The sequence below is a fragment of the Podarcis vaucheri genome, assembly GCF_965113315.1.
Source record: "Podarcis vaucheri genome assembly, chromosome: 5".
Classification (NCBI taxonomy): Eukaryota; Metazoa; Chordata; class Lepidosauria; order Squamata; family Lacertidae; genus Podarcis; species Podarcis vaucheri.
In genome coordinates, this window is record NC_138763.1 from 53,258,943 (window position 1) to 53,286,839 (window position 27,897).

General features: G+C 42.1%; 1 protein-coding gene and 1 long non-coding RNA gene across 4 annotated transcripts; both read right to left on the bottom strand.

The window, feature by feature from the left end:
* Nucleotides 1-3,408: 3,408 nt before the first annotated feature.
* LOC309532969 (uncharacterized protein) lies at nucleotides 3,409-6,489 on the bottom strand (the record flags this gene model as incomplete). The annotated part of the gene is made up of 4 exons (XM_082223748.1): nucleotides 3,409-4,659; nucleotides 5,993-6,064; nucleotides 6,211-6,334; nucleotides 6,446-6,489. The coding sequence occupies 4 exons, from the start codon at nucleotides 6,487-6,489 to the stop codon at nucleotides 4,573-4,575; spliced, it is 327 nt and encodes a 108-aa protein (XP_082079874.1). The 3' UTR covers nucleotides 3,409-4,572.
* Nucleotides 6,490-14,422: 7,933 nt separating this feature from the next.
* LOC309532449 lies at nucleotides 14,423-27,852 on the bottom strand. Of its 3 annotated transcripts, none has more exons than XR_014219860.1 (3): nucleotides 27,726-27,852; nucleotides 19,642-19,788; nucleotides 14,423-14,552 (listed from the first exon to the last, which is right to left on the bottom strand). It is a non-coding gene; the product is annotated as an uncharacterized lncRNA (long non-coding RNA). The 3 variants fall into 3 exon arrangements; XR_014219861.1 differs by lacking the exon at nucleotides 14,423-14,552 and adding an exon at nucleotides 16,937-17,017; XR_014219862.1 differs by lacking the exon at nucleotides 14,423-14,552 and adding an exon at nucleotides 17,746-17,961.
* Between the last annotated feature and the right edge of the window lie 45 nt (nucleotides 27,853-27,897).

The following is a 27,897-nucleotide window of genomic DNA, read 5'->3' on the forward strand; positions in this document are numbered from 1 at the left end:
CTTGATACCTTTCTTAGTAAGTAGACATCTTCAGTTCTTTTCTGGATCTGCATAGTAGAGCACATTTACAGGCTTCTGTAGTTTGCAGAGCAATATATCATGAACACTGAATAGTTTTTCTCACCACTACCCTACATATCAATACTCCTGTTCATACTGCATAAAGCACTGAGTCAGTTGTAGAATGTATTCTGTGCAATTCTCTTTGAAATTAATACAAAAGGTGCCAGGTCCCATCTGCATGCCATTCTCATTCAGTTCAATGAGATTTGTGCAGGAAAAATTCCCAGTAGATCATATCCCAAATCACCAGGGAGACATCTTCATTTAATAGCCATGTTCTTAGTGCCTCCCTCAGAAGGACAAGAGAGACAAGCCAGCAGGAGTTGTCTTATTAAGCATTATTGCCAAAGGGAATTCTTCATAGTATAAGCAAACAATATGTATTCACCAATCTGCAATAGCCCATAGTGCCAGGGGTACTGCAATGGCACAAAGCCATGTCACATTTATCCAGTATGCTCCAGTGAACCTTGCTCTTGGCCATCATGCTGATTCCAATTTCCTAAATGGATGAAGGCTCCAAGAGGCTCCATTTCAACTACTTGGGCTGCCTTTTCAGTCTCATAACAGTAAGTGTAGAGGTAGATGCCAGGACCGCTGAGATTTGCATATTTAAACCTCCCCTCTTGAAAGCTTCTGTGGCCTTGAAAGGAAAACACCAGCTACACAAGTTTCTTGCTTAGTAAAGGAAGCTCCATCATGAAGCTTTTGATCTGCTAAAAAAGTCCAACCTCTAGGGGCAGGAAACTTCAGAGTCTTTTCTATTTTTTCCATGTTGTGCTGACCCTTGTTCTGAGATACCTGTCTGGGGTGGCCAAAGCCTTTTTTTGGATTTGAGTCTGAAAAGTAAGGGCAGAGCTGGCCAGCCCATGAGGCCGGGTGAGGTGGCTGCCTCAGGCAGCACACCCATTTTGCCACCCAGCTTTGCTGCTGGACAGGGGGGGGGGACATTTTCCCCTGCCACCTGGCACTGTAGCAGGGCTTTGAATTGGCTTTTCCAGAAGGAAAGAGCCAATGAAAAACCCCACTGGTGGGTGGGTGAGGGAGATTCAGAAAGTATGCTCTTCCCACCCAGCAAGGGAGAGGTCTTACGGAGTTTGTGCTGCCCTCACAGGGGTGGCAGCAGGGCATTTTGCCTCAGATGCCAAAATGCCTCATGCTGCCCCTTAGGATTGTACCCATCATACGTGTGTAGCTACTGCCTGAAAGTCCTTTGCCATTTGAACCCAGTAAGCTCATCAAATAGCTTCCACCTCACCCTGCAAACTGAGATGCCTTGTATCTTAGTGTTTTTGCACCACTGGGCTAGGTGGTCGTTCATCCTTGGTGGGAAACACAAGTGCAAGGCATCAGTTGCACAAGTACAGATGCCCTACACATTGCAAGGATGCTGAAATAAAGCTATATTGTCTGTCTTGGCAATTGCCCATCCTTTAATCAATACTACCGAGCCTCAGCTCTCCCCACTCCCACCTTGCCTTATCAGCCAGATTTCCCTTTAGCTAGTTATAACTGATCTAGCATTTTTTTTAATTTTCTCTGTGCTATGCTCTTTCTCTGATTTTTAAGTTCCCCATTGGCCTTAATCAAGCTTATGTTGAGCCTGGCAGTCTTGGCAAGTTTGCTCAGCTTTAATGAAAGGTGAATTTTCTCCCCAGGCAGGTTTGCCTGTGTTCTTCCTAGCTCAAATTCAGACTTTTCACTATTGCAATATTGAAAGAACACATACACAGACTTTCCATCTTGGTCCAATAGCAAGGACAAGATATTGCCCTCTTTTAGCTCTGAGTTCAGTCTGTTTAATTATACCAAAGCCTCGCTGTATCATTTTTTACAATCTCCTGTACAGGGCCAAATGAGCCCCTGCAAGCTGCAACCAGGATTTCCAAAGTGCTTGCCTCATATGATGACACCCATGGAGGCAAATCTCCACCAGAAACATAATTTTCAGGATGATTTTCATTACTGCTCCAAGCTTAGTGGATTCTAGTAGTTATGATAGAAGAAGCACTCCCATTACAGGGAACCTAGAGATGAAAATCCATTGTACTCAGCAAGGAATCAGAGAATAAATGCCAGGCATACTTTAAACTAGTGACTAGAGTAAGTTTGTTTTTAAATAGATTTAGACATAATTGTAGTGGATAAATCTATCAATGATTTCAGCTATCATAATGTTACAGAGGTTGCACGCTACCCGCAGTCTCTGCTGAGCGATAGCAAGATTCCAGGGGGTTCTAGACGATCACCCAGGGTTATGTTTCCATTGGGAAATCAAGGCACAGTGGAGACTACTGTCTTTAAGAAATATGGTTCATTGTACACATATTTACATCTGGGTCTACTTTGGAGAGAGTTCACAGCATTATATCTCAAGAGGAGCTTCTTCCCTCAGCAGTGCAGCACTGGATTACCAAAGCATCCTGACTGTCATCTCTGGGCCTCTGCGCCCCAGCCTGCCAATGTGGTTTTGGCCGTCACAGCAGCTCATGGAGTCCTGCCCACTTCCTTTCTTTTCCCCAAGAACCCCTGCTCCCAGCTGTCTGCTTGCTCCCTGCTTAACCCAGACCTCTGATTTTCAAACGAATACATTTTTCCTGTGTGACATCATGCCTCCTGCAGTGGCAGATCTTGGCAATATGACGCCCTGTGTAAGGCCAAAATTTGATGACTTCCCCCCAGCTCAAAGTCGGGTAAGGGAGGTGCTAGGCTTTGGTATGAGGCTCTGGCAGGATCCCAGAGCCCTCCTGACTCCTTCCCAAAGCTGGGCAAGCACTTACTAGGCTTTGGGAAGCAGGCAGGACAGCACACCCTTGGCTCCTGTGCCCTGTATGGGAGAACTAGTCATGGTATCCTATATCTGCCTCTGCCTCCTGTAACCTCCCAACTATGTTAATTACTCAGAGCTCAAACAAGAGAGTCAATGACTGTCCATTGTCTTGTAATTACACCTTCGTGGCCCTTCTCCCCAAGCGATTTCCTGGTTTAGCCTGCATTTTTAATTTAATGTCTGGCATCTTTCCTTCAACACTACAAATATTATATAAATTCTACCATTTATTAATTTCTAACATTCACTGACTCTAGCAGTTATGGGTGACCTTGTACCCCCAAACTCTGTAACAATAACTAAGAATGGAACATCCCTGTTTCAGAAGCAGTATTTTAACTTTAAATTTGTTTAACAGTGCAGTTGTTTTACACAACAATTGCACAAAACAAAATGCCCCATAATGTGGAAAAGGCACAATTACATGTAATACCTAGAAACATACTAAAAATAACAAAAGGGCTATAAAACGAGAAATAACTAGTTATGTATTAAAAGATTAAGTATAATTATTATGGATTTTGGTATGTCATTAACGATAAAGGAAGATAAGTCTATATCAGTTTCTGAATAACAGATCAAACAAGAGATAGTTATGCTTATGTGTTCACAGGGGAATATGGCTGTATTCTAGAGAAAGTTTTGGATTTAGATGGTTTGTCGCAATGATGGAGAAGACAATTAAAAACTCTACATGCATCCTCTCAGTTGCTGTGAATCATTCTCCTTTGATTATTTATTAGCAGCAGAAAGAAGAACTTAATAACAACTTATCCCCCATTTTTCCTTCCCTTTGTACAAACAGTTGTTGTCATCTTCCTTATCTTTTGCTTGCTACTCCAGCTCTCCTTAATCTGGTGCTCTCCAGGTATTTTTAGACTACGAATCCCATCATCCCTGACCACAATGGCCATGCAGGCTGGGGCTGATGGAAGTTGGAGTTCAAAACATCTGGAGAGCACCAGCTTGGCAAAGGCTGTGCTACTCTGACCTGTTGCTCAGTTGACACACAGAAATTTACCTCCCATTCCACTTCTTCCCATTACTTGCTCCCCTTTTTCTTCAGCTACCCTCCTCCTTATCTGACTGAAAACAGAAGACTGGATTTTTAATAAATCTGCAGAGGCCGAAGACCATAGCAACGAGGACATAATTACATTATTAGAAGCCTCCTTTCTCCGTGATACTTTTATATCCTCAAGGATATCTGTTTTTCTGAACTATGAGATTTAGTGCAAAATTTAATGACAATTCTTCTGCTTCATTTCTGTTATTTATTGTTATTGTTATAGATAATGAAATCTGGTAAGAAACTAGCAGCCATTCTAATTCTGAGAAAGAGAGCTAGCTTTAGCTTTAAGCTACCCAAGTAGATTGGGAGTTGATGCTTTTCTACACACACACACACACACACAGAGAGAGAGAGAGAGAGAGAGAGAGAGAGAGAGAGAGAGATTCATTTTCTGACATCAATACTTCATGTGGCCATGCATCCTGGGCCAGTTCTCTAATATAGCACCAGCTTGTAGACCATCTTTTCCCCTGCCCCCAAAGACACCACAGCTGGTGACACTTCTCAGCTGAACACGCACACACAGGAGACGTTTTGGACAGCTGTTGCATCCTTTAGATTGCACCAGAATCCATCATCCAACATGTCATCATCCAATGTGGTGTCTTTACTCTGTTCCACTTTGAATAGCTGCCAACTTTTCCAAGAATTGGCTCCCTATAGTTATAGGCCTGTGTATGGTGAAAGGCAAGATCTAAAAAGCAATGGTGAGAAAGAAAACTTGGCAAATTAAGAGTGGAGATTAAATGTTAAGATCAAGATAAGCTTTACACCATAGGTGCTAAATCAGTGTTCTCCACCCTATATCAATAGCTGCAGTTTTAAGATAATAAACTGAAGGGAAAGAAGCCACAAGTATTAATAAATGCTAATAAGGTGAAGCAGAAAGAGATTCATGTTGTTTGTAATCACATCATACGGTGGAGATGGCTTTCAAAGGTCATATACAGGCCACAGAAAAACAAGTCCCTCCATTCTATTATTTCTAATTACCCAAATTGGGAAGTGATGGCAATAGTTTCCATTAGGATTTGATATGCATGCAACCAATTATATAAGCCCTATGAGTGTATCAGCATAAACAGATTTCTTAGAGTCACATCATAAAATTGTAACACTTGTAGAAAAACACAACATTCACTGAGCTAGCAAAGCATCCCACTGAACTTAAACAGAGATGGAGTCTTGGGGCTTACATAATGCCCTGCATGTGTGTCCTGGTTACCTGGTTATTCAAACTGGTGGAATTACTAGGAATGGATTTGCTTTGTACAGTTAACACAAAAGCTGTAAATCAGTAGCACTGGAGGAAATGCATAACGGTGAAGCACCCACCCACCAGTCCTCCACAGAGCTTTCTGTGCCATCCAGGTGACAATGCACTATGAGCAGAGAGCAGGTGCACAGCAGAAGAGTTTTCACTGGGCAAGTATATTGGAATCATTGGTGCAAAACAAAACAAAACTCACATGGGCCAGTGATGAAATGAGTTCTTAGCATCTTTCCCAAGTATCTGTTTTATAGATTCACTGGGGAAGTCACACCAGTGAATCTATAAACAGCTCTCAAAGGAGGGTTATATTTGTAGTGTGAACCGCCCTGAGACCCCTGGGTATAGGGCAATTAATTAATTAATTAATGTAGATATTCCGTTATGTTACCAATACATGCTGATGAGCATGCTGCTGCAAGGGAGCAGGTGGCACTGTGGTCTAAACCCAACTTTTTGGGTTTACCTAAATTATCATCCCTACTGCCATTCTTTGGCTCTGGTTGATTGTTTCTGAATTTTTTATTGGAAGAGATAGAAGAGATGCTTCTCTTAGCAGGGATGACTTTGACTAGGTGACCTGTTTATCTTCTCAGTCTGCTGCACAGATGATGGACAACTTCAAGGCCCCTGCTCTCCCCCCAGGTCTTCAACTATTATATCAACTGAATGGAAAAGAAGAGAAGGCTAGCAAGTATAACTGTTTTATAGGGACTTTCCTATTTACCCTGAACATATCCTTGGAAATCAACATCACCTTCATGTTTTCCTTGGTGTTTCTCCCTCCTGCCATCTTCCTCCAGATCAGGATGGCAAGAGGTCTGCAGAGCTTACAGGAAAACAAAGAACCACATGGGATATGTTCATTTTCTGAACCTTCAAATAGGCCTCAGACAGTTACAGAGAGACCATTCCTAAGAATCCTTAGGGACAATATTATTCTGAAAGCAACATCTATATGCTGAAGGGGCTTACCTTTTGTGTCCTCTCAAAGAGGGGTGCGGAGGGGGAGGTTGTGGGCGATGGGGAGGTCTCTGGGAGAGGAGAAATCTTAGTTTTTCTCCCCAGATGGGAAAAGACTTTTCTCAGTCTGGAAAGCCTAGAAAAGAAAGAGAAATGGGGCTCACAGTTAGTATTCCTTAACTCCTCTATGCTCAATATGAATTCTCTATCATCGCAGAATTCATATGCTGAGAGAAATCCTACTTACATGTCTATCTCCTTTCTTTCATACAGACGAAATGATCCCACCATAGGAGATCACTAGGCCTTTTAGCACTCTGGTAACCAATGAGCCAGCAGAAGGAGGTGTCACATTGAACCCGACAACCCAGCAACCCTGGGCCCTGAGAAAATGAGAAGCCACAAGCACTGCTCCTCTTAAGTGATGCTGCTAAGTCTTCTCATACGGGTTTTCTTCCATGTTCCACTTTTTATAAATATGCGAAATTTTTCCTATTCCTTTGGATTCCAGCTGCAGTTGTTCCTTCATCTACTGAGCACTAGCTATGCCCTATACCTGTCTAATACCCTCCAACATTTCTCCCATGAAAATAGGAATTTCCTATTCCATTATGATGATGATGATTTTGGGCGGTTTCCAACTTAAACAAAAACATAATTAAACATTACCCCCCAAAAAACCCCTTCCCAATGAAAAGGGGAATGTCCTAAGGAAAAGCAGGTCATTCCGGGGTCAAATCAGAAACTGGGATGGCTTCTGTAAATCTGGCACTGTCCCTTGAAAATTGGGACACTTGGTAGGTGTGCTGAGGTGGCCAGATGGGAGACCACCAGGGAACCCATGATATGGTGCTTAGAATTATACAGACAAAAAGAACTATGCAAATAAATAAACACACACACACACATACACACACAAAAAGAAAGAAAGAAAGAAAGAAAGAAAGAAAGAAAGAAAGAAAGAAAGAAAGAAACCTGGTGGTTCAAATCTGTGATGGGATGAGCTTCTGTTGCTCTGTCCCAGCTTCTGCCAACCTAGCAGTTTGAAAGCAGGTGGAAAGGTAAACAGCATTTCCGTGCGCTCTGGCACTTGTCATGGTGTTCCGTGCACCAGAAGCAGTTTAATCATGCTGGTCACATGACCCAGAAAGCTGTCTGAGGACAAACATTGGCTCCTTTAGCCTTAAGGTGCGCCTAACCCCAAGGTCAGTCCAGGGGTCCTTTACCTTCTTAACTTACATGCTGATGAATAACAGCAAAAAGAAAAACAGAAAAGGAAGGCAGGCTTCAGACATCATGAAGGCTGATATTAAGTACTTGAGGGCAACAGCCACTGATTCAATTGGATTAGAAGTCTGCCTGCAATCAGCAATGCCAGGCTTTGTGCTTAAATCCCTTACTGTAATTGCTTCATGCTCTTTCCCAGTCATTTTTCAAATGAACATACATACAGAATCTGACGGACACAAAAAGACAGTGTCATCTTATCCACTTTTGTGCAGGTGCAAGAACAGGCCCCAGTTTCCATGTATCATATTTATATTCAAGGTTTATGGCTGCAGGAGAATCTTAAAGCTGAAGAGAAATATGTTATCTCTGTTCCAAGTGGCAGAGAAACAATTAAAGTATTTAAAAATGCTATACAGTCTGTCAACTGTGCTCCATTTTGTAGAAAGCCATAAGAATTAAACTAGGACCAGTTTAATAAAGATAAGAAATTAATTGAACTTTTTAGAAGATGGTGGGGGGATTTCCCCCACTAGATGGAAGAATCCTTTTTATCATGGACAATAACAGGGTATAGCTGAGAAGGAATTACCATACCGTAAGAAGAAAGAACTTCACATCTCTGTAAAGGAAAGTATACTTCTTTCAGGACCAAGTAGTTAAAAAATTGGCTTGGACTCTTTCAATATAATCCTATACATGTCCACGCAAAATTAGCCCCACCCCTGAGTTCTATAGGCTAACTCCCAGGTAGGTGTGCACAGGATGCCTTAACCCGAGAGACTCAAGAAGTAATTTATAGAGGGGTAGAGGGGCTTGGCTGCAGATAAGGGGTTGGAAACTTTTTCTGACCCAGTTGGCTAGTACCTTATCTCCTCACCCCTGATAGGGGTGATCTCCTCACCCCTGATAGTTAGACAGATGGATGAACTGCCAACCTGTCAATCACCTGACATCATAGTGACATCAGATGATATTGTGCTTTGAAATCCCAATTAATGGGACCTCAAAGTGCAGCACAGGGCAGTTTGCAATTGCGCTTTCAAGCCGCTTATGCTGCTAAAGACCACCTCTGGAGTGTTTAAAAGCAGAACAATTCTTTCATTAGAGTAGTTTACAAGAATTAAACATTTTGTACTTTTCTATATTCCTCAAGAAATGCTTTGTGAGGGAACAAGTAATGTGTTTGACAAAACAGGTAGCTGTATGAATAAGTGAGCTGGAAGGGCTAAGGGCTGGGGACGCAGCTCCAGATCTGATCTCCATAGCCCCAAAAATATCTCAATGAACCTGTGGTAAGATACTTTGACACAACTCACCAGCTCCCGGTTTGAGCCACTCCTCCACCATCCTTCTCTTCCAAGAGATAGGTGACTCATCATTTGTATATCTGGGTGTTCATAACACCGGTTCAAAATTACCAATACGCAGTCAAAAATACAACCTAGATCAGCTCCATGGCATTACACAATGGCCACGAGATTCTGCTATCAAGCATTTAATACAAAATGAATGAACTTTACAAGCAGATCTAAATAGATTTTAGGGAGGCAAGATCAAAGTCCTACCAAGATGTTATCAGAGGATTTCTGGAACATTACAAAAAAAGTCCTAATAACAAGGTACTTGAGATAAACCCCGAAAGAGGTTTTTTTTTATAAAAAAAACAGATGATCTTCATGCTTCCAATTCTAACTCAGAAAGGTTTCCTCGTTTCGATGATCATTGTGATAAACAGGCAAATAGCTTTTCTTTTCCATCAGAGGATAAAATGATGGAATAGCCACGGAGCACTGATAATTTATTTCCTATTTCAGAGAGAAGCTGTACTTCTCAAGGGGATATGCACACCATTTTTCAAGCTTTGAGTCAATCTTCTAAAGAAGTTGTCTGTAGATCATGATCAGATTTGTCTAGGGAGTGTATCTATCATGGCGCAATGAAAATCATTCATTTTTCAGACCTGTCAGGCAGGGTAGACACCTGTCCTTTACAGAAATGGGAAAAGTGATAGAATCCATATAGCATATGGAAGGGATGAGACTCCATTACCAACAACCTGTAAGTGTGAAAAGGGTTGGATCACAAAGGCAGAGAGGTCCAGAAAAAGAATTAGCTATGTGTGTGTCTCTGTATTTAACCTGTGCTAAAATTAGTTCTCAATCTAGTGTGTCAAAGGAAATGCAAATGGCAATAGAAACATATGGCATCTCTGCACCTTTGCTTGACTTGTACATTCCCTTGGGACAACATGATGGGATGTTCTGTGCAATGGAATATTCAATCTATATCCCATTGAAATCAAAGGCGAAACTTCCAGTGACTGAATGGATTAGGCTCACAGCCAAAGCCTTTTATCACAGATGTGTAAAGGAACTTGAAAAGGAATTCATCTAAAACGTATCTCTGTATGTGCTGCAATAAATAGGCAGCAGCTTGGCTAGCATGCATACTGAGTTCATATAACTGTAAATCCTTAATTAGTTAACTAAAACCAGTGGCAGGTTTTCAACCATAGCATAATTGGGCAAAATGTAATGCAAATTGTGAAGGAGCTGTACAAAATAATGAATAAATGTAGGCAAGGGGTGTGTGGGGGGGTGGGTGTGTGGGTGTGTGGGTGTGTGAGAGAGAGAGAGTGTGTGTGTGTGTAAAACACCACCAGATGAACAGTAGCTATAGCCAAGGCTCTCCCCCACCCCACCCCGTTGACAAAACTGCTTTGGTGTTACATGCTTCAGCTCTGGCTGTATACAACCAATGTTTTGTCTTTCCTGGGTCATGGTCATAAGCCTCTAGTCTGGAACGAGGCTCTCATCTTAGAAAAGTTGTACTAAAAGAAAAAAAGGATGACCAGTGTCAGAACTATTATTATCAAATGAAGCTGATTTAAAAGGTGGACTTCGAGACCTACCCAAAATACAGTCCATTTATACTATTTAAAATACACCACTTTCACTTTTATGTTTATTTATTCCAATGATTGTCAGAACTGCAGTATACCAAAGTCAGGCCACTGGTACATCAGACTCAATACAGTGGTACCTCGGGTTACATACACTTCAGGTTACAGACTCCGCTAACCCAGAAATAGTACCTCAGGTTAAGAACTTTGCTTCAAGATAAGAACAGAAATTGTGCTCTGGCGGCACAGCAGCAGCAGGAGGCCCCATTAGCTAAAATGGTGCTTCAGGTTAAGAACAGTTTCAGGCTAAGAACGGACCTCCGGAACGAATTAAGTACTTAATCCAAGGTACCACTGTACTGCCTTAAACCAGGCATAGCCATCATGGCACCCTCAGATGTTGTGGACATCAGCTCCCATCATCCCTGACCAATGCTGGCTAGGAATGATGGGCGTTGGAGTCCAAAATGTTTGGAGGGCTCCACATTCAGACAAAGGTACACAAAACTGAATATGGGGCCTTCTGCGTGCATCTCTGTCACTCTTGCTCTGTTCTTTTTCATTTCTTAAAACTGTAAACAAAGTGTAAAGTAGTGCATGCTACTATTTTGAATGCTCTACTCTACAGAACCTAAGAGTAACTTATAGTTCATCCAACCAATCAAATAAACCTGTCCATATACATGTTTTAAGCATTTCTCTCAGAAAAAGCCAGACAGTTATGTGTTTGAATAAATCTAATTGTCTGTACAAGTGACAACTCCAACACATGGGTGTGCTCATCAGAATCTTGCCCTTGCCTGTACTGCTGTTGGGTAGTGTATCTAACAAGAGACAGACTGCCCAGAACACAGTCTGGATCTGAACAACAACCACTCCTGCATTATAAACTCACCCTGGCTGATGTCTGCAGGATGGAGAAAGTGCAAATTAGTTTGACCTAAGATCTCATAATATTCATTTTTAATCACTGCTCTCAGAAGGCTGGCACATCAGTCATGACAAGTGTTCTTCCTGGACACATGTCTTCACAGAAATTGTAGGCACAACTACCACCCCCTTCACATTCCCATCAGGCATTGAAGCAACTTCTGACAACTTAGGAACTCTCAGCCTTAGCAACTGAAACAGATGAGTTTAATAAAAGAGCCATGTTGCTTTCCAAAGGGAAGTGTAACTTTGTACGTCAACATCTTGGCACAAAAGAATTGTCTCTGATTGATGGGGATGTTAAGCCCAAACTTACCTTAGGGGAGAAAGAAGGGGGAGTGGGAGTAGAAGAGAAGCATTTGCTTTGAGCAGCTGGACCTGGTAAACAATATAAATTAGGACCTCTCTGGCTTTTGAGTTGTAAATGGCGCTCAGTTATTTCCATCTGGCCCAATAACAGCACACATGATAATGTCAGCTTAGAGATGCATTCAGGAGATGTCACATGTTAATTTCCCGACACATTTTTGGGGAGTGTGAGAAAAATACATTCCTTTTACTTTGCTCAGCTTTCCAAAGCCATCGGTAGGGCCATGTGAACTCTACAGCTCTGTGCATAAATGAAGAAAATCATGTCAATTACAGTGGTACCTTGGGTTACATACGCTTCAGGTTACATACACTTCAGGTTACAGACTCCGCTAACCCAGAAATATTACCTCGGGTTAAGAACTTTGCTTCAGGATGAGAACAGAAATTGTGTGGTGGCAGCGCAGCGGCAGCAGGAGGTCCCATTAGCTAAAGTGGTGCTTCAGGTTAAGAACAGTTTCAGGTTAAGAAAAGACCTCCAGAATGAATTAAGTTTTTAACCCAAGGTACCACTGTAGGTATATTGCTCTGATTACATAATTTAGCTTATTTCTTTGTGGTCTTGTTCAAGTGTTTTGGAAGAATGAAGTTGATGATGAATGGTGTAGAAATCTAAGGCACAGGTGAGGAGCAACAGAAATACCATTATTAATTATGTCAACTTCATAACAAGTCCACAAGTTCCACTGATTCCTCTGGGAACATTTCTAATCTGGGATTTTAATGATTTTTCACACCCCCTTTTTCAATGACTGGGGCAACCCAGTCAGATGGATGGGGTTTATGTATATTATTATTATTATTATTATTATTATTATTATTATTATTATTATTATTATTATTATTATTTCTTCCTGAAATGGCTGTAGCCAACCAGCAAAAGAGAGACAAGGGAAAAAAGAAAGTGGGTAAATTCCAGCTGTTTGAACATCTGAATCTGCTGAGTGCATAGTGAGGTTTGGACATAATTCTTTACATTTGGATAAGTGAGTTTTCATTTAATGAGTGGGCAGAAAGCAGGACCTGTATGTTAAACATTGTTTTGACATTTCCGTTATATTGAAATGTGTGCAAGGTACGCAGGTTAATAAACTAGTTATATAACTTGTGTAAATTACGTAAATTATGTTAAAGAGCAGACAGCAAGAGGAATAATGCAGTATTTGTCAGAAACCAAACTGCCATAGAACAAAAATAGCACTGATTGCAGGTTGTAACAGTGATAGCTGCCTTCTTATATCACTAGTATAGAGCAGGCTTCTTTCTACAGATATGCCCTCCAATGCATAAACCTATGTGCAGAACCACAGACCCAGGAGCCAAGTGTGGTCCTCTGGGTCTCTCTACCTGACCCATAGGGCTCTCCTCTGCCCATGCCCATGCCTGTCCCCAAGCTCCAACCCTCAACTGTTGAATGGTTTCTTTAAATGTAAAGGTTCATCATTGTTCCACCCAATGTGTATGTATTTAAGGGGCCAGAGCAAGGGCCAGAGCAAGATAACGAGACCCAGCTTTGCAGCTGTGAAACATAGCAGGTGCTGCTGAGTTGTATTGATTAAGCTGTGTCAGCAATTGGGTGTAGTATATAAGGAGCAGCACCTAGCTCTCCCATTATCCTGGGGGATGGGTTGGTGGTTGGGGATGTATTTAGTGTAAATGGAGTTTTTGTTTTTCTTATTAAAACCTTCTTTAAGTACTTTTTGAGTCCCTTTTTAATGCATGGTCTCCCCAGCAAGCTCTCTGCAGCGCTACCATACTGCAAATAGCCAACATCAACATCTTGCTCTGTGCACTCGAGTGCTTCTGTCTGGAATGTGTCCTTGAACTGTGATAAGGTTTCCTACTTGCGTAGAGGGTGGATGGTGGAGTGTAGATGCCTTTGACATTTAATAATAATAATAATAATAATAATAATAATAATAATAATGTTATTTATATCCTTCCCCCCCCCCGGCCAAAGCCTGACTGAAATGTGGCCTACTGTTCAAGGGTAAGAGACAAATGCATTGCTTCACTTACTTTTTGCCTCAGGTCTTACCCAGTTTCCCCTCTGATCCTGCCCACCACTGACACACAGTTCCCAGGAGATTACCAATAAGTGAATTCAGCCCTGTGGCTGGGAAAGGTACTCTGTCCTATGCATAGATGGTAGGGGATGGGGCCAGCATGGCAGCAAGAGCTGGGTTGGGGTCACTGGGTGCACCTCTCTGCCCTGCCGCTCATACAGTTCAGGGGAGGAATACTCAAGCAGGGCTATATTCTTCTCACCATTTGGTTCAACATTCTGGTTCTGTCTGAGAACAAAAATACTGAGGTATAGGAGTTTGTAAAATGCTTGGACAAGATAAATAGCTGCTGTGGATAGGGAGCTTTCTGTCACATATGGCTGGTAACGTTAATGCCTCTGGTGTTTTCTCATTGACTTTGACTTACAAAAAATTTAAAAGCTCTCTGCTGCTTTTATTAGTGGGCTGTGGTGGGTCTCCCTTCGTGACTGAGGAGGAAGTTGTGTGGCTGTGTGAACACTAGTTAAGTACACATGGGTGGCTAGGATGTGAATGATTTCGCTGTGGTTGTGCACCAAGCAGCTTCTCTGCTGTAAGCATTAGTGATGCAATTTCATAACGATCCATTCAGACAGTGTGCAAAAGCCTGAAAGAAACAGCTTGAGACAGATATTTCCCTCTGGGAAATGCCATCCGAGAATATGTTAATCTGACAAATACACAAAAGACCGTCCTCTGTTGCGAAGCATGAAGAATCCCTCTGTATTTTGGTATTTGATCCGTCTCCCTCTTGAAAACTGGGGGGGGGGGCAATGATTGTTACCCACTAATCATAACAGATCGTAGTGAAGTTGAGAGACATCAGGGCCGCCTCATGCTGCAAATTTGATGTTGTCTGCACCATCTTTGACAATGCACTTGAAATTAATCAGAGGAGAAATGTCTCATTGGATTACATTTAACCATGAACACTGATCAGTTGCATGCAATTTTAACTCTGCTGTTGCATGTCCAGGACACTTTATTTAAAAAATAGACGATAACATATTACCCAATATGTAGGAGATGATTTGGCATTTTGTGAAGTCAAAGGAAACACAGCTGGATAATTGATGGCAGTATTGTAGAGCTGATATTTCCTATGGCATGTGCATACACATATAGCTATACATATAGATATAAAATATGGATAATGTGAACTGAGGGGCTAATGTGCAGAGCAACTGCCCCCGTGCACATTCATCCTAATGAAGAACGTACACATGCATTGTCCATGAGGAAAATGTGTACATTTCCCAGTCAATAAACAGACTCTCAATAAACAGACTCCCACAGGCCATGAAGAATGCACATAACTTGACATTTTGTACGCTCTCCAGACATCATGCATAATTTCCAACAAGTTTGAGGGAATAAGCCTATCTCAGCTGAATTTTACACATTCTCTGGACAATATGCCCACTCTCCAAGTAGGATACCCTTTGTTAATATCACTAGTTCAGAGGTGGGCAACCCATCCCTCTCCCTGCAATAGTGATTAAAATTCCCCTTTCACTCTAGTGGCCGCAGGCTCCTCCCGCTCACTACTCAACTGTTCCCTGCATTTATGCTAGTAGTAGTTTGAACTGAGTGCATAACAACCAGCCATTATGTACATACTCCGTGAGGCATAGTGAATGTGCACAATGGCTGCTTGTTATGCACTCAACTTAAACTACTCCTAGCATAAACACTTTCCCCCTCTGACCTACCATGGAATCTCTGATGTAACCTGCTTAGATATTTTCATCGTACTTCATGCACTCCAGGGAAAGAGCCAAAAGCGGCTCCTTGCAGTACCACCAGCACTGCTGTAAGCAATGTATGTGTCTCCATTACATGTCACAGGCACCTAGTAGATTGTTCCTGTGACATTACTGGTAATGAGCAACACATAAACACGTGTATCAGAACAATTTAAAAGGCTCCTTTCTGAGTAAATGGTGAATGATGTGAGTGTCAGTGGGCATTCATGTTAAACCTTTTAACGCGGTTAATGTTTCCATTTTGAATCTTCTTGTTTGTTTTGTTAAAAATTAGTGTTTGTTTCCCCTACCCATTATTCTTCACATATGAAATTGACCAAGGATATTGCTACTACATACTTATGCATGCTGTATACTGAGGTTTTATTCACACTGCGGGTGGTGCTGTAGTGTAATCTAGTCTAATGAGCTGAGAGGGCTTCTGTGGAGAGTTTGCTTATCCTGCTCTTAGCCTGCCAACAAATCGTCGGCAGGAGTCTGTGGTGAATGCTTTCATGCACATAGCTGTAAAAAGCTGAGCTCAACTTTCTGCCTTATACAAGAAACACAGTGGAAGAGCATCTGTCTTGCATGTAGAAGGTCCCAGGTTCAACTCCCAGCATCTCCAGTAAGGGCTGAGAGTATCTCTTGTCTTACACCTGGAGAGCTGCTGCTAGCCAGTGTGGACAGTAGTGGGCTAGATAAACAAACGGCCTGCTTCCTGCGGGATATCAAGTAAGCAACTAAGCATTTGCGAATGGGGATAGATGGTGGTTTGCTGACAAAGAAAGAAGCAAATGAAGGGGTCTCAACCCATAGCAGTAGACTTCCTTGCTGTGGACTGGCAGGGGAAAGTCTGTGGTTTGGCACTTATCCACACAGGCCAATGATTGAAAACCACTGGAACAGAGGCGTCTGGATATGTGAAGTTCATATCACTGTGGCTTGGATCTATTGTGGAATTAACATTCCAATCTGGACTGTGTTTGAACAGCTAGGATGGTTAAAATAGGTTTGGCACGTTAGGGGGATAAAGGAAGAAAGGATAGCAACAAAGACAAATTTATTTCAAAAAATGTTTCCAAGCTAATGATAATGTCTGAAATGATCTATCTTTCAAAAAGGCAATACCAGAGTATGAAACTGCCTGCCATAGAATACTTTTAGATCTCTTCTTCCTTTGTTGTGCTAGAGGCAAAGTATTTGTGATTTGGTGAATTTTTGCCATGAAAGATACAAAATGAATTAGTTTCTTTTTGCATTGAAGTGCATGGACACATCCTTTGCTCCTAAGAAGAGCTCATGCCCTCCCCCTCTCTTTAAGCGTACACACACACACACACACACACACACTTCCAAATGCTCCCATCCAATTAAAATCCTCTGCAGGTCTGTAAAGCTATTGACAACTTGTTCCATGTCACTAAACTTGGTTGGCTGCCCTGACTCCAGAAATAAAAAAGCAGTGCTTCATAAATGATCTCAGCATTAATAAGAGCCAGGAGGGATGCCTTTTAGAGGTAACCAGGGTTTTTTTTACTAGGGATGTTTCATGCCACTGTTTTTCTTCTCTGCTAAATTGTCCTTTCTGCATCAGGCTTGAGAAGAGAGATCAATGCATGATGATGAAGAAGAAAAAGAAGAATCAATGTTATTATTTCTGATTTACGCTGCTGTATATTGCAGCAGAAATTGCCCACAGAAGAAATTGTAGATTTCTAAAGTAAAGGTGGTCAGAAATTGGTAGTTTTAATCTTATTTTACTAATTTGTGCATTAGCATTTTTACTCCCTGTGTAGAACCACAATCTTGGTTGAAAGTAATAGATGGTTTTTTTAAAAAGTGCTCATTAAAGTCAATGCCAGTCTTTTTGGTTGACCGCTCAGAAAGCACCTGCCATTTGACTAATGGCTTTAGTGCTGAAATGTGAAGGTCATATGCTGTACGAAGTCACTGGGAAATCTTGCTGGGGAGAGAGGGTAGGGAATTCCAAGGTGGGTTTTGAATATTAGATTCACTTTCAAACCCCTAGCTAAATATTGCCTGCTATTGTTTGCAAAGGAACTCAGCTCATAAATAAATGGGGCTGCAACCTGAAGCCTCACCCTTCCAGCATAACTGCTCCATTTAAAAGTTCAGGACAGAACGAAGGGCATCCTTTCCAAACCATTTGCTTTGCTCCTTGCAAGGGGCACTGGATATCTTGGTTATAATTAATTCATTAGCACATTCACACTTGCCTCCTAACAAATCTGCAGAGAACTAGGAGGAAGTCAGTGGATAAATAAGGAGGCACTTGGGCAAACACTCAAAATTCAGTCATTTATTTTCCCCACTAGCAGCTTTTAGAGAGAGAAGGTTATGAAGGGTTTTCTCTCTCTGTGTGTGTATGTGTGTGTTTTAAAGCCTAATCCGTTCAGTCAGCGGTGTCGAGAGTAAAAGCTTCTTCTTCAGCTTGGTGTCGATGCTTGGTTGAGTCTTAAAGCTTCATGGTTTTTTGACACTGCATTGAATCTGAAGCTTTGATGTCTGAGGCTGCTGCCTTCACAGAGTAAATCACATTTTAAAGTTTATCAGTACAGTGAGTACTGTCTTCTTTCCCGCATACACATATACAGCCTCACCTTCCCATTGCTTTTTCTTTTTGTGAGAGCACCCAGAGATATTTTCTTGGTATTAAATGTTTCTTCCGCTTACATCTTTTTCAATGACAGGTTGGCACTTTCCTTCCCAAAAAGTGGGATGATTTTTCTATCCTGGGTTTGAGAGGGCACAAGGGGAGGTGGAAAAAAGGCAGGAGGGGGACAGAGAATGTCTGGATAAACCAGAGTGCTTTTGTTTCTACTTGGGCCTGTCACCCTACTGTTTCCCTCTGTCTATGGCAAGGGACACAGGGCTCCTGTGATTTGCGCATTATATCCTTGTGGGATTCAGCATTTGAATAGACACTGCTGGTGGTCACAGATGGCCACTTTCAGATCTTCACAGGGAAATGTAATGATCACCTGAATACCTCCTTGTCATGGCTTCCATGGAGTAGCTATCCTGTGTGGTCATGTTTCCTAAATGCCTTGTGTTTGTAGAGTCTCTCAGTGTGAATACTCCTGTGTTACGCATATCCAATCCTCTAACAGAAAAAGTTCTTATGTAGATGACAGCACCATTGCAATTCCAAACTCCTCATTATTTGGCATTACTGTACTGTCTTTCCTATCTTCCATCCCTGATCACCAGCTCCTACTTCCTATTTACTCCCTTTTACCAGTCCCCATGGATGGTTAAATCTGTCCATTTTGGCTCCTCTCTATTTCTCATTTCTCCAGCCAATTTATAACATTTTCACATCAGTTTCCACTTTTAAAAAAGGTCCTAATGAAAATTCATCAGCATCTTAATGCGAATTTCTCTTAATATACAAATGTTTGCAAAGTGATTTCCTATAATATAATGCATTTTTATGTTATTTTCATGAGTATATGCATATTTATGCACAATTTGGCCCAGTATAGGCATTGTTATACATATAACTTGGCTGGAGGACTGCATTGCACACTTCAGAAGAGTACGAAATATAGCTGGGTTTCCATTAACACATTGTTTCAGAAAGTGTGAAATAGAACATAAGATGTGAACACAGGGACATAAGAAGAGCCTGTTGGATGAGGCTCATCTTTTCCATCATCCTGTTCTCACAGTGGTCAACCAGATGCCTGTGGGAAGCCTTAGGTAGGTTTGCATTTAAATTTGAACTTAATCAAATTTCCCCCACATCCCTACCAGCCCAACTTACCCCCCATTGGTAGTATCAACACTGTTTGGATGCTTCCATTTTTTTCAACTGGCATTATGATTTCTGTCTGGAAAACATTCCTCATTAGAGGAGCATTTCCCTCAATGATTGGGTCAAGAAAACAGGTGTCACTTTGTTTCATTGGTGTCCTTTGTCACAAATCCATTAAAAGTTTTTTGTTTTTTTTAAACAATCTTTCCCCTTTGGCCTTTGAATAAATGGAACCTTTCCACTCAAGCTATCATGTTCCCTTTCAGGGAGCATACATGAATTAGTCCCTCAGTGGCAGGAACTGTATGGTGTCATGTCTTTTCCCTCATTTCCTTTTTAACAGAGCTCGTTCTTTATCAGTCAGTCTTTACAGCTGTAGGATATTCAGTCAACCCCTGCCACCTGCCATAGTTACTTCCGTAAAGAATCTATTTCCCTTACCTTCAGCACCCTCTTGTTACAGCTTGGCATAGTGCATAGTACAAATGGGCAGGAGGAGGAACTCTTCCCCTCTTATTGCAGCATCCTCTCTCCAGATTTTGATATTCTAAGAGAGATTAGGCATGTCCCATCCCTGCAATATTTATTCTCTCCAGCTTTAAAAAAAATGGTTTTAAAAGGGCGACTCCTGTAAAGTTATTTTTATTTTTATTACACTATGTTCAGGGTTGTATTGTTTTAAGTGTGAGGACTGTTTTATAATGTCTTTGGCAGTTTTTCCAAGTTTAAAATTATGTGGTGTTTAAACACCGTTGCATGCTTAACTCATATATTTGCCATATGATGAGAAATGTTTTCTGAAAGGTATAATTAAAAATGTTAAATAAATAATTATGAGAACGTTTTGCTAATCATAGAGAACTCCTTTTAGCCACCCCCCAAAAAAGTTTCAGTTGTTTCATCTAAGGAACAGGAACCCTCAAATTTAGATCCTATGTAATATCCACCATGTGAATGTCTCTAGAACAGTGTTTCCCAACCGGTGTTCCGCGGCACACTAGTGTGCCGTGAGACACCGGCTGGTGTGCTGTGGGAGGGAGGCGGGCGAGTCGGGCGGCGAGAGGCGGCGGTGGCGAGGATCCGCGTCGAGCCGGGGGCGGCTCCGCGGTGGTTGTGCCGAGCGGCGGGGCAGCGCGCGCAAAAGGGAGGAGCGCGAGACAGCGGAGGAGGAGGAGGCCGGCATGTCCGGGCAGCAGCAGCAACAGCAACAGCAGCAACTCCCGGCGACGGCTCCTCCTCCGCCCGCTATCGCCGCCACCACCACAACAGCCGCCGCCGCCTCAGCTGCCGCCGTCCCTCAGTCCCTCGCTCTGCTGCCTCCTCCCACCCCGGCAAGGGGAAGGGAAAAAACGTTCACTTTTGTGCGTCCCTCCCGGCGTGACGCTGCGCGCTGACGTCACGGGGCGGGGCTTTAATGGTGGTGTGCCGTGATATTTTTTTCCGGTAAACAGGTGTGCCGTTGCCCAAAAACGTTTGGGAAACACTGCTCTAGAAGTATTCCTGAATGGCAGTGGCTCCATAGAGGAGGCATAATAACTGAAAGCTCTAGGCAGGAATGTTGCCCTCCAAATGTTGTTTGACTCCAGTTCCCAGCAGGACCAGCCAGAATTGCCAATTTCCAATGGGTCAGTATTGATGGTAGATGTAGTCCAACAATATCAGGGGCGAGGGCAAAAGTTCCTCACATCTGCTTTATGGAAATATTGCCACAGATTCCTAGTACTTCAGAGCTGTGCTAGCGTGGAGACTCTCCTCAGAGTTGGTATGATCTCTGCGGCAAACTGATCTCAAATATTAGACATTCTGTATCGAACCACTATCACAAGGAAAATGTGCCTCCAGATGCCAGCTATGAGATGGCATATTGAGGAAAAATACTAACCGTTCATATTCACGAGCAGAGAACTTCATTAGCAGGGACCATTTGTGGTGTGAAACTGATAACGGAATTGACAGGAACTGTTTTACTGGACAAGACCTATAATTAGGGTATTAGATTGTCTTGATGTTTAAAAACTGTTTATCATGGGCTGGCAATGTACTTTGCTGACATAAAACCTGACCTAACCTTCACAGATAGTGTTCTATACAACTCATGGAAGGAACTATCATCTTGCTCACTATTTTTTATGGGAGCAGTCATACATTCTGAAAAATGATGTGCATCCTCCAATAAATCATATTTTCCTTGATGACATATGTCACTTTAGAGTGACAAAGGAAAGGGGGCATTTGGAACAGATAAGGGAGACACAACATGGGGATAATGGATGGCTCCCTATCTCTTAATTTTTGGTGCTTAGCACACATTGACAATGATCTCTAATGTTGAGATAATGGCATGCATTTCTCTATTGGAATTAAGGCCTAATTTGCTGTGTCTGAAAAAGCTCAACCTCAAAAGCTGGCATTCCAGGACTGTTAAATATAGAAAAGACAACAACAGCACCAGGTTGGCTTTGGAAACTGTCTTTTTGGAGCCAACATTATCATTACATGGGATTAGTTCTCCAATGTGTCTCACTTTGCACTTATCCACATTGAATTTCATTCGCAGTTTTGTTAAGTTGCTCCCTTCGTTTCAATTTTCTTTATATAGCACTTTGCAGCCTGCTTTCGACTTACAAGCTTTGAATGACCCTGATCTACTGATCAGTTAAAGTCACCCTGCTCATCTGATTCAGTTCATTTAGCATATGGTTTTAGTTCATCTGGCTGCAATCTTTTCTGATCACTCTAATATTAGCTTTGCATCAATTCCTTGGAGAAAGAAAAAAACAAAAAACCCACTCCTTTTCATAACCTTAAAGCCACCAGAGGACTTGGACTACTGCAAGCAGAGTTGCATGGACAGCTGCAACACTGAGGAGTTAAAGGTAAGCCATGTGAGGAGGACTTTTCATAGCCCCGACCCTGGGCCCTCCCATCAACATCAGCAGTGCAGTAAAAATGTTCCTATGAAGAATCAGATTTAGCGGGTGCACAGAAAGAGGAGGGGATAGAATACAGTGGTACCCCGCAAGACGAATGCCTCGCAAGACTGAAAACCCGCAAGACGAAAGGGTTTTCTGTTTTGGAGGCGCTTCGCAAGACGAATTTCCCTATGGGCTTGCATCGCAAGACGAAAGCCCATAGGGAAATGCTGGCGGTAAGGAGCAAAGACTTTCGCCCACAGCCGGCCTTCAGAAGAGGACCTCTTCTGAAGGCCGGCGGGGGGCAAAAGTCTTTGCTCCCCCCCGCCTGCCCCGGGCGATCTTAAAATGCTGGCGGGCGGGAGCGAAGCGTTCGCTGCCGACCCCCAGCATTTTAAAATCTCCCCGTGTCCTGGGAAGATTTTAAAATGCTGGGGGTCGGGAGCGAAGCGCTGCAGACCCCCAGCATTTTAAAATCTCCCCGTGTCCTGGGAAGATTTTAAAATGCTGGGGGTCGGGAGCGAAGCGCTGCCGACCCCCAGCATTTTAAAACCTCCCCGTGATTTTCAATGCATTCCTATGGGAAACCGTGCATCGCAAGACGAAAAAACCGCAAGACGAAGAGAATTGCGGAACGAATTAATTTCGTCTTGCGAGGCACCACTGTATTCTGTTGCACTACATTCACCTTACAATTAATTATAATTAGTTAAAACAGCAGAACTACATGTTTAAAATCAGGACAACCCACTTAGCAGAGAACAGGAGAATAAAACATGCCAGCGCTAAATATTTAAAACTGGTGCAAAGCTGAAAATTTTCACAAAGCTAAAACAATGCGAGGCGCAGCATAATAAAGATTAAAAAGGCCTGAGACCATAGAAGGTATTGGCCTGATATATAAGTTTTAAAGTAAGCAACATGTGGGCCCTTCTGGGTGCAGCATTCCACAACTCAGGGATCACTACTGAAAAGGACCTTCCTCTATCATTCACCATATTTCATTTGGGTACTTGGAAGGAAGTGTCAGACAAGGATATCAAGGAACAGTAGGCAATGTGAGAACAGGGAATTCTTCTGATAGTGAAGTACAATGGTGTCGTGGTAAACTTTGAAGTATAGGAACTCATCATGACAGCCTCCATAGCTATACCCTAACAAGAGTCCAAAACTAAAGGCAAATATGTTGATCCATTATTATACTCAAACACATACACATCAAAGAGTAGCATTACATAATACAAGATCCAATTTATTAGAATCTGCATGACTGCAGTCCTAAAAATTGTTTCCCAGCTTGAAGTAAACATCATTGAAATCAATATCCTTTCTACTGATTGCATAGGTTCAGCTTGAGAAACCCACTGAGCTTCAACAAAAGATATTCAACCAGCTGAAATGCAACCTTAAGCTTTCGGTCAGAAATGCAAAACACACAAATAGGTGTTGCAGTTAAAATGCAGGCCTGAAGTAGGAGCCCAATAAAAGAAAAGGAAAGAAGCATACAGCCTCTGACTTCTTCTATGTTAATTGGTCACATCCAAATTTGAATTCACTCATTCACTTGCTGGAGCAAAGAGGGTCTGTCAGTTACCATGGTTCTCAGGCAAATCACTTGTCATTGCTACTGCTCTGAAAAAAGGTCTTGGAGCTATATTCCTCTGCAACCCTCCCACTATAACTGAAGTCACAAACTGCAAAGGGCTTTAAAGGTCAAAACTAGCACTTCGAATTAGGTCTGAAGAAGGACTGGGTACCAGTGAAAAGGATAAGACAAAATGTTTGTAACACTTGATGCCCGTTAATATATTTGCAGATATTCTGAGGTATCATTTCCACCTCAGGAACAAGCAGTGAAGAGTTCTAATTGCACCAGCCTGTGGCAAGGTGGTTGACCTGCAAAATTTACATGCTATATTCAGCCTAAGTTGCAGCAAGTGCCTACCTAGTGTCTACATTTTGAGGTGAAATGTCTAAAGTTGATCAAACCTGCATTCAGTGTGCGACACCGGCACTGCTCGCTCACCTTGTGTTTACTTGCTTGACACATAACATAGGCTTACTTATTTCCACAGCTAGCACACACTGAGGGAATAGTGAGAATGGGCCCTCATTATATTGGTTCAACGGAAGGGAAGTTGCTATTTCAGCAACACCAGCATTGGAGTTTTCATTTCACAGCAGCAGCACACAAGTCCTGGTACTGCAGTGTCCTAGCATGGAAACGCTTATTATTTACCACATGACCTCCAGCAGCAGGAACTAACTGATGACTGGGATATTATGCATCAGGTTGCTGTCCTTCCATTATTTCCACCACATAAAAGGCCATTAAGGGATACTGAAAAGTGCCACTACCACCCCATCCCACTTTTCATTTCTCTTCATTTAAAAATTGACCATTATGACTGCTTCCTATTGCCTATCATTTGATCAGTTACAGTTTTAGGGTTAGGGAATTTGCTTTTCAGACATAGTTCCATGCTTAGTGTAGTGCTTTAAAAAGCTTTTGATGATTCACCTTATTAATGGACCTGTTATTAATTGTTCTCTAAATCTTGGCGGTAAATTGTTTTATGTAAAGAAGGTTTAGAGATTTGGGTGGGGTGGGGCAGGTTTGACTGCCTTTACTTCTTTTGTTTATTTGTTTACTATAGATTGTATTTTTAGCATTTTTTTGTTTAAACTGTTCAGATAATATTTATGGACAGCTATATAATAATAAGTAGTAGTAGCAGTAGTATATACAACTTTTATTGATGCTATGCTCCCTACTATTTCTCTGCCTAAGAAAGCAATCTTAGTGTAAATTTAGATGCTGAAGCCATGTGAACTGCAGTGTGGCAACATCAAATTTTAATGTATACAGTGGAACCACGGGTTGCGGACATAATCCGTGACGGAGGTACGTCTGCAACCCACAGCGTTTGAATCTTCTGTGCAGGTGCAACTTGGCGCTTCTGCATAGGTGCGAGTGGCGAAACCCGGAAGTAACCTGCTCCGGTACTTTCAGGTTTTCCACGGTCTGCAACCTGAAAGCATGTAACCTGAAGCGTCCATAACATGAGTATGACTGTATAGGAAAAAATAATCCATTTGTTGTAGCAGACAGCTAGCTAGTAGCTATTGAATCAGTGCAGTAGAGAGAGAGAAGGCACTCCTCACTGCTACCAAGCATTTATAAAATTCAAGAAAATATTCCACAGAATCATCCATCAAGGCATCCAAGGCATGATCTCATAGAAGCTACATGGAGAAGTTTCAGATGACCAGTCAATAGACAAAACTGTTATGCTTAGAGAAAAATGACTGTTTAAGATCCTGAAAGATAAAAGCTAGGAAGAAATCTTAATACAAGCTATCTCAATGTGTGGTTGAGTCAGGCCAGAATGACCAGTAATAGGTTTTTGTAACCTAATCTCTCTCCCACCCCCACCCCACCTCTGTTTTTTGCAGAAAAGCTATTTGGTAATATGAATCCTGCTTCATCAGACAGCTTCATTACTGTGGACAATCAACTTCTGTGTTATATTTATTATACAACTTTTGATTTATGGATTTTGTGGGGACACTGCATTTGCTGTTGAGTAATGATGGCTTCTTCCCCCCGTAATGCCCTAAGGGGCCTACTGACAGAAGAATTCTGAGGGAGGTTCTGAACCTCTGAGTCTTGGTGTAAAAGCAGAGTTGGGGATGTTGCTAGGTATCAACACGATCAGCTTTGGGGTACTTAGGGATGTGAAAGTGTATGAAAAAGTAAATAAATAGCTAGACTATGACTATATCAGTGCAGTTGGTCATCATTCCATATGCTCCACCACTCCACATTGACACCATGGCTGTCTTCAAGTAAGTTACTCCAGGGTTTTGAAGTGGCCCCACTGATTTTGATGTAGCTATTCAAAAATTACTTGTTTGGATCTTATTGATATATGTTGTAAAGCAGTCTGAGTTGTAATAGTGATGGAAGTGCTTATGCATTATGTGAATGCCATAACTGACCTGCTTCACATGTTTGGTGAGTCAACCAGATCGCTTATAAAAGCACCTCTGCAGCCAACAAGCATGTGGTCTGGTTGGAATCACATTGAAGCAATGTTCATAAAAACCAGACTACTGCATAGGATTTGGTTCAGTCCTAGCTTATATGGTGGATTCATATGGTCATCTGGGGCAAGCACCAATGGTTGCTGACAAGCTCCTAGCTGCTCAGGATCATATGGAGCCATCTTTTGGGGGTGGGGGGTGGAATGAAACTTCCATGATGAGGACCTGTGTTCAGACCTAGTGTCCTGAGATACTTTACATTTGTGCAAGGTGATTGGTGGGGACAGTGAAAACATCCCAATACTTTCCCTCTTCTGGTTGCTAGTGTACATAGCAATGTCTTCTTCCCCTACTCCTTTGAAGAGCTTATTGTTGGTAGCTCCATGTCTGCGTAATGACCTCCCTACAAAACAGCAGCTCACCCCAAGGATCCTTATATTATAGGTTGATTATTTTATTGTTTCTGTTAATTCCATAGTACGCTTTTATATTCTCTTATTTTTGTCCACCACCCTGCAGCCTTTTGTGGTGAAGGACAATATACGAATAAACAAATAAAGCTTGATACCTTGTACCACTGAAAATAGACAATCTGACCTGCTATTTTCACAGTTTTAAGATATGGAACTCTGGAGTATATTTACTTCACATCCTTCCAAAATATTTCCGCCTCTAGAATGGCTTGGATCCTTATGTCTCATGCAATAGAAGTGTTGCTAAGTGGGGGAGGGGGGAAAAGGCCAGAGCCTAATGTACAGGCACAGGAAGAGCCTAATACATTTTCTGGCAATCATTGGTGGAGCTGAAAATTCAAGCATCTTTGTAGACTTAACTCTCACAATAAGGAATCAATTACAAACAATTTTGGACACTAGGCTAAGTGCTCTCAAGTTTTTATGGGGTTTTTTTTAATGGTAAACTAGTGTTTTAGCCTTTTGCTCTGTTTAGCTTTTTAAAGTGTCTTTGTGGGCTGGTGTTTTCAATAATTGAAGCAATATCCAAATACTCAGAGGAGACCCATCAAAATCAATGGATTTATGTTACTAAGTCTATTGATTCAACCGGTCTACCTTGAATGCAGCTCATGTTAGATATAACCCTTGGGCTTTATGGTAGGGGTGGGGAAGGTCTTGCCCACAAGTCAAATACAGCCCATACTCCTCACCAACTGTATGCCACACCCTGAAGTGATTTTGCCTGGTTGAAATGTTTCCTTGAACTTAGTTAATGCTTCTTGCTTTAGGTGGATTGAAAGGTGGGGACGGGAGGCACAGAAACCTCTGGGTTTTTCATAGCTGGGATATAGCCTACCGTGCAACTGTAAGAGTTGCATAGGCTGAGGCAATCCCATCTGCCTCCCAGAATGCCTCTGACCCCCATTCACCACTAGCATGCAACCCTGGGGTGGTGGGGTTCCCTACAGAGAAATGCAGCCCTTGTGCAGAAAAAGGTCCCCTACAACTGTTTTATGGCATGCCCCTCCCTGGTATCAGTACAGATTAAGGTTGGTCTATAAACATTTTTAATAACAAACAAACATACAAATGAATCTCTGCTGAGGTGTACTCACCATTCTGAAGCCTGAGGAGACTATGCTGATGCATCTCCAGCTGTTGCCACTGACTATGGACAACAAAGTACATGACAGCTGAGTGGATATAAAGGTGAGCCATTTCCTCTTCCCCAGCAGAACACAGCTGAGACAGTCAGCAGTCTTTTCCCTCAGTTGTTTGGAGGC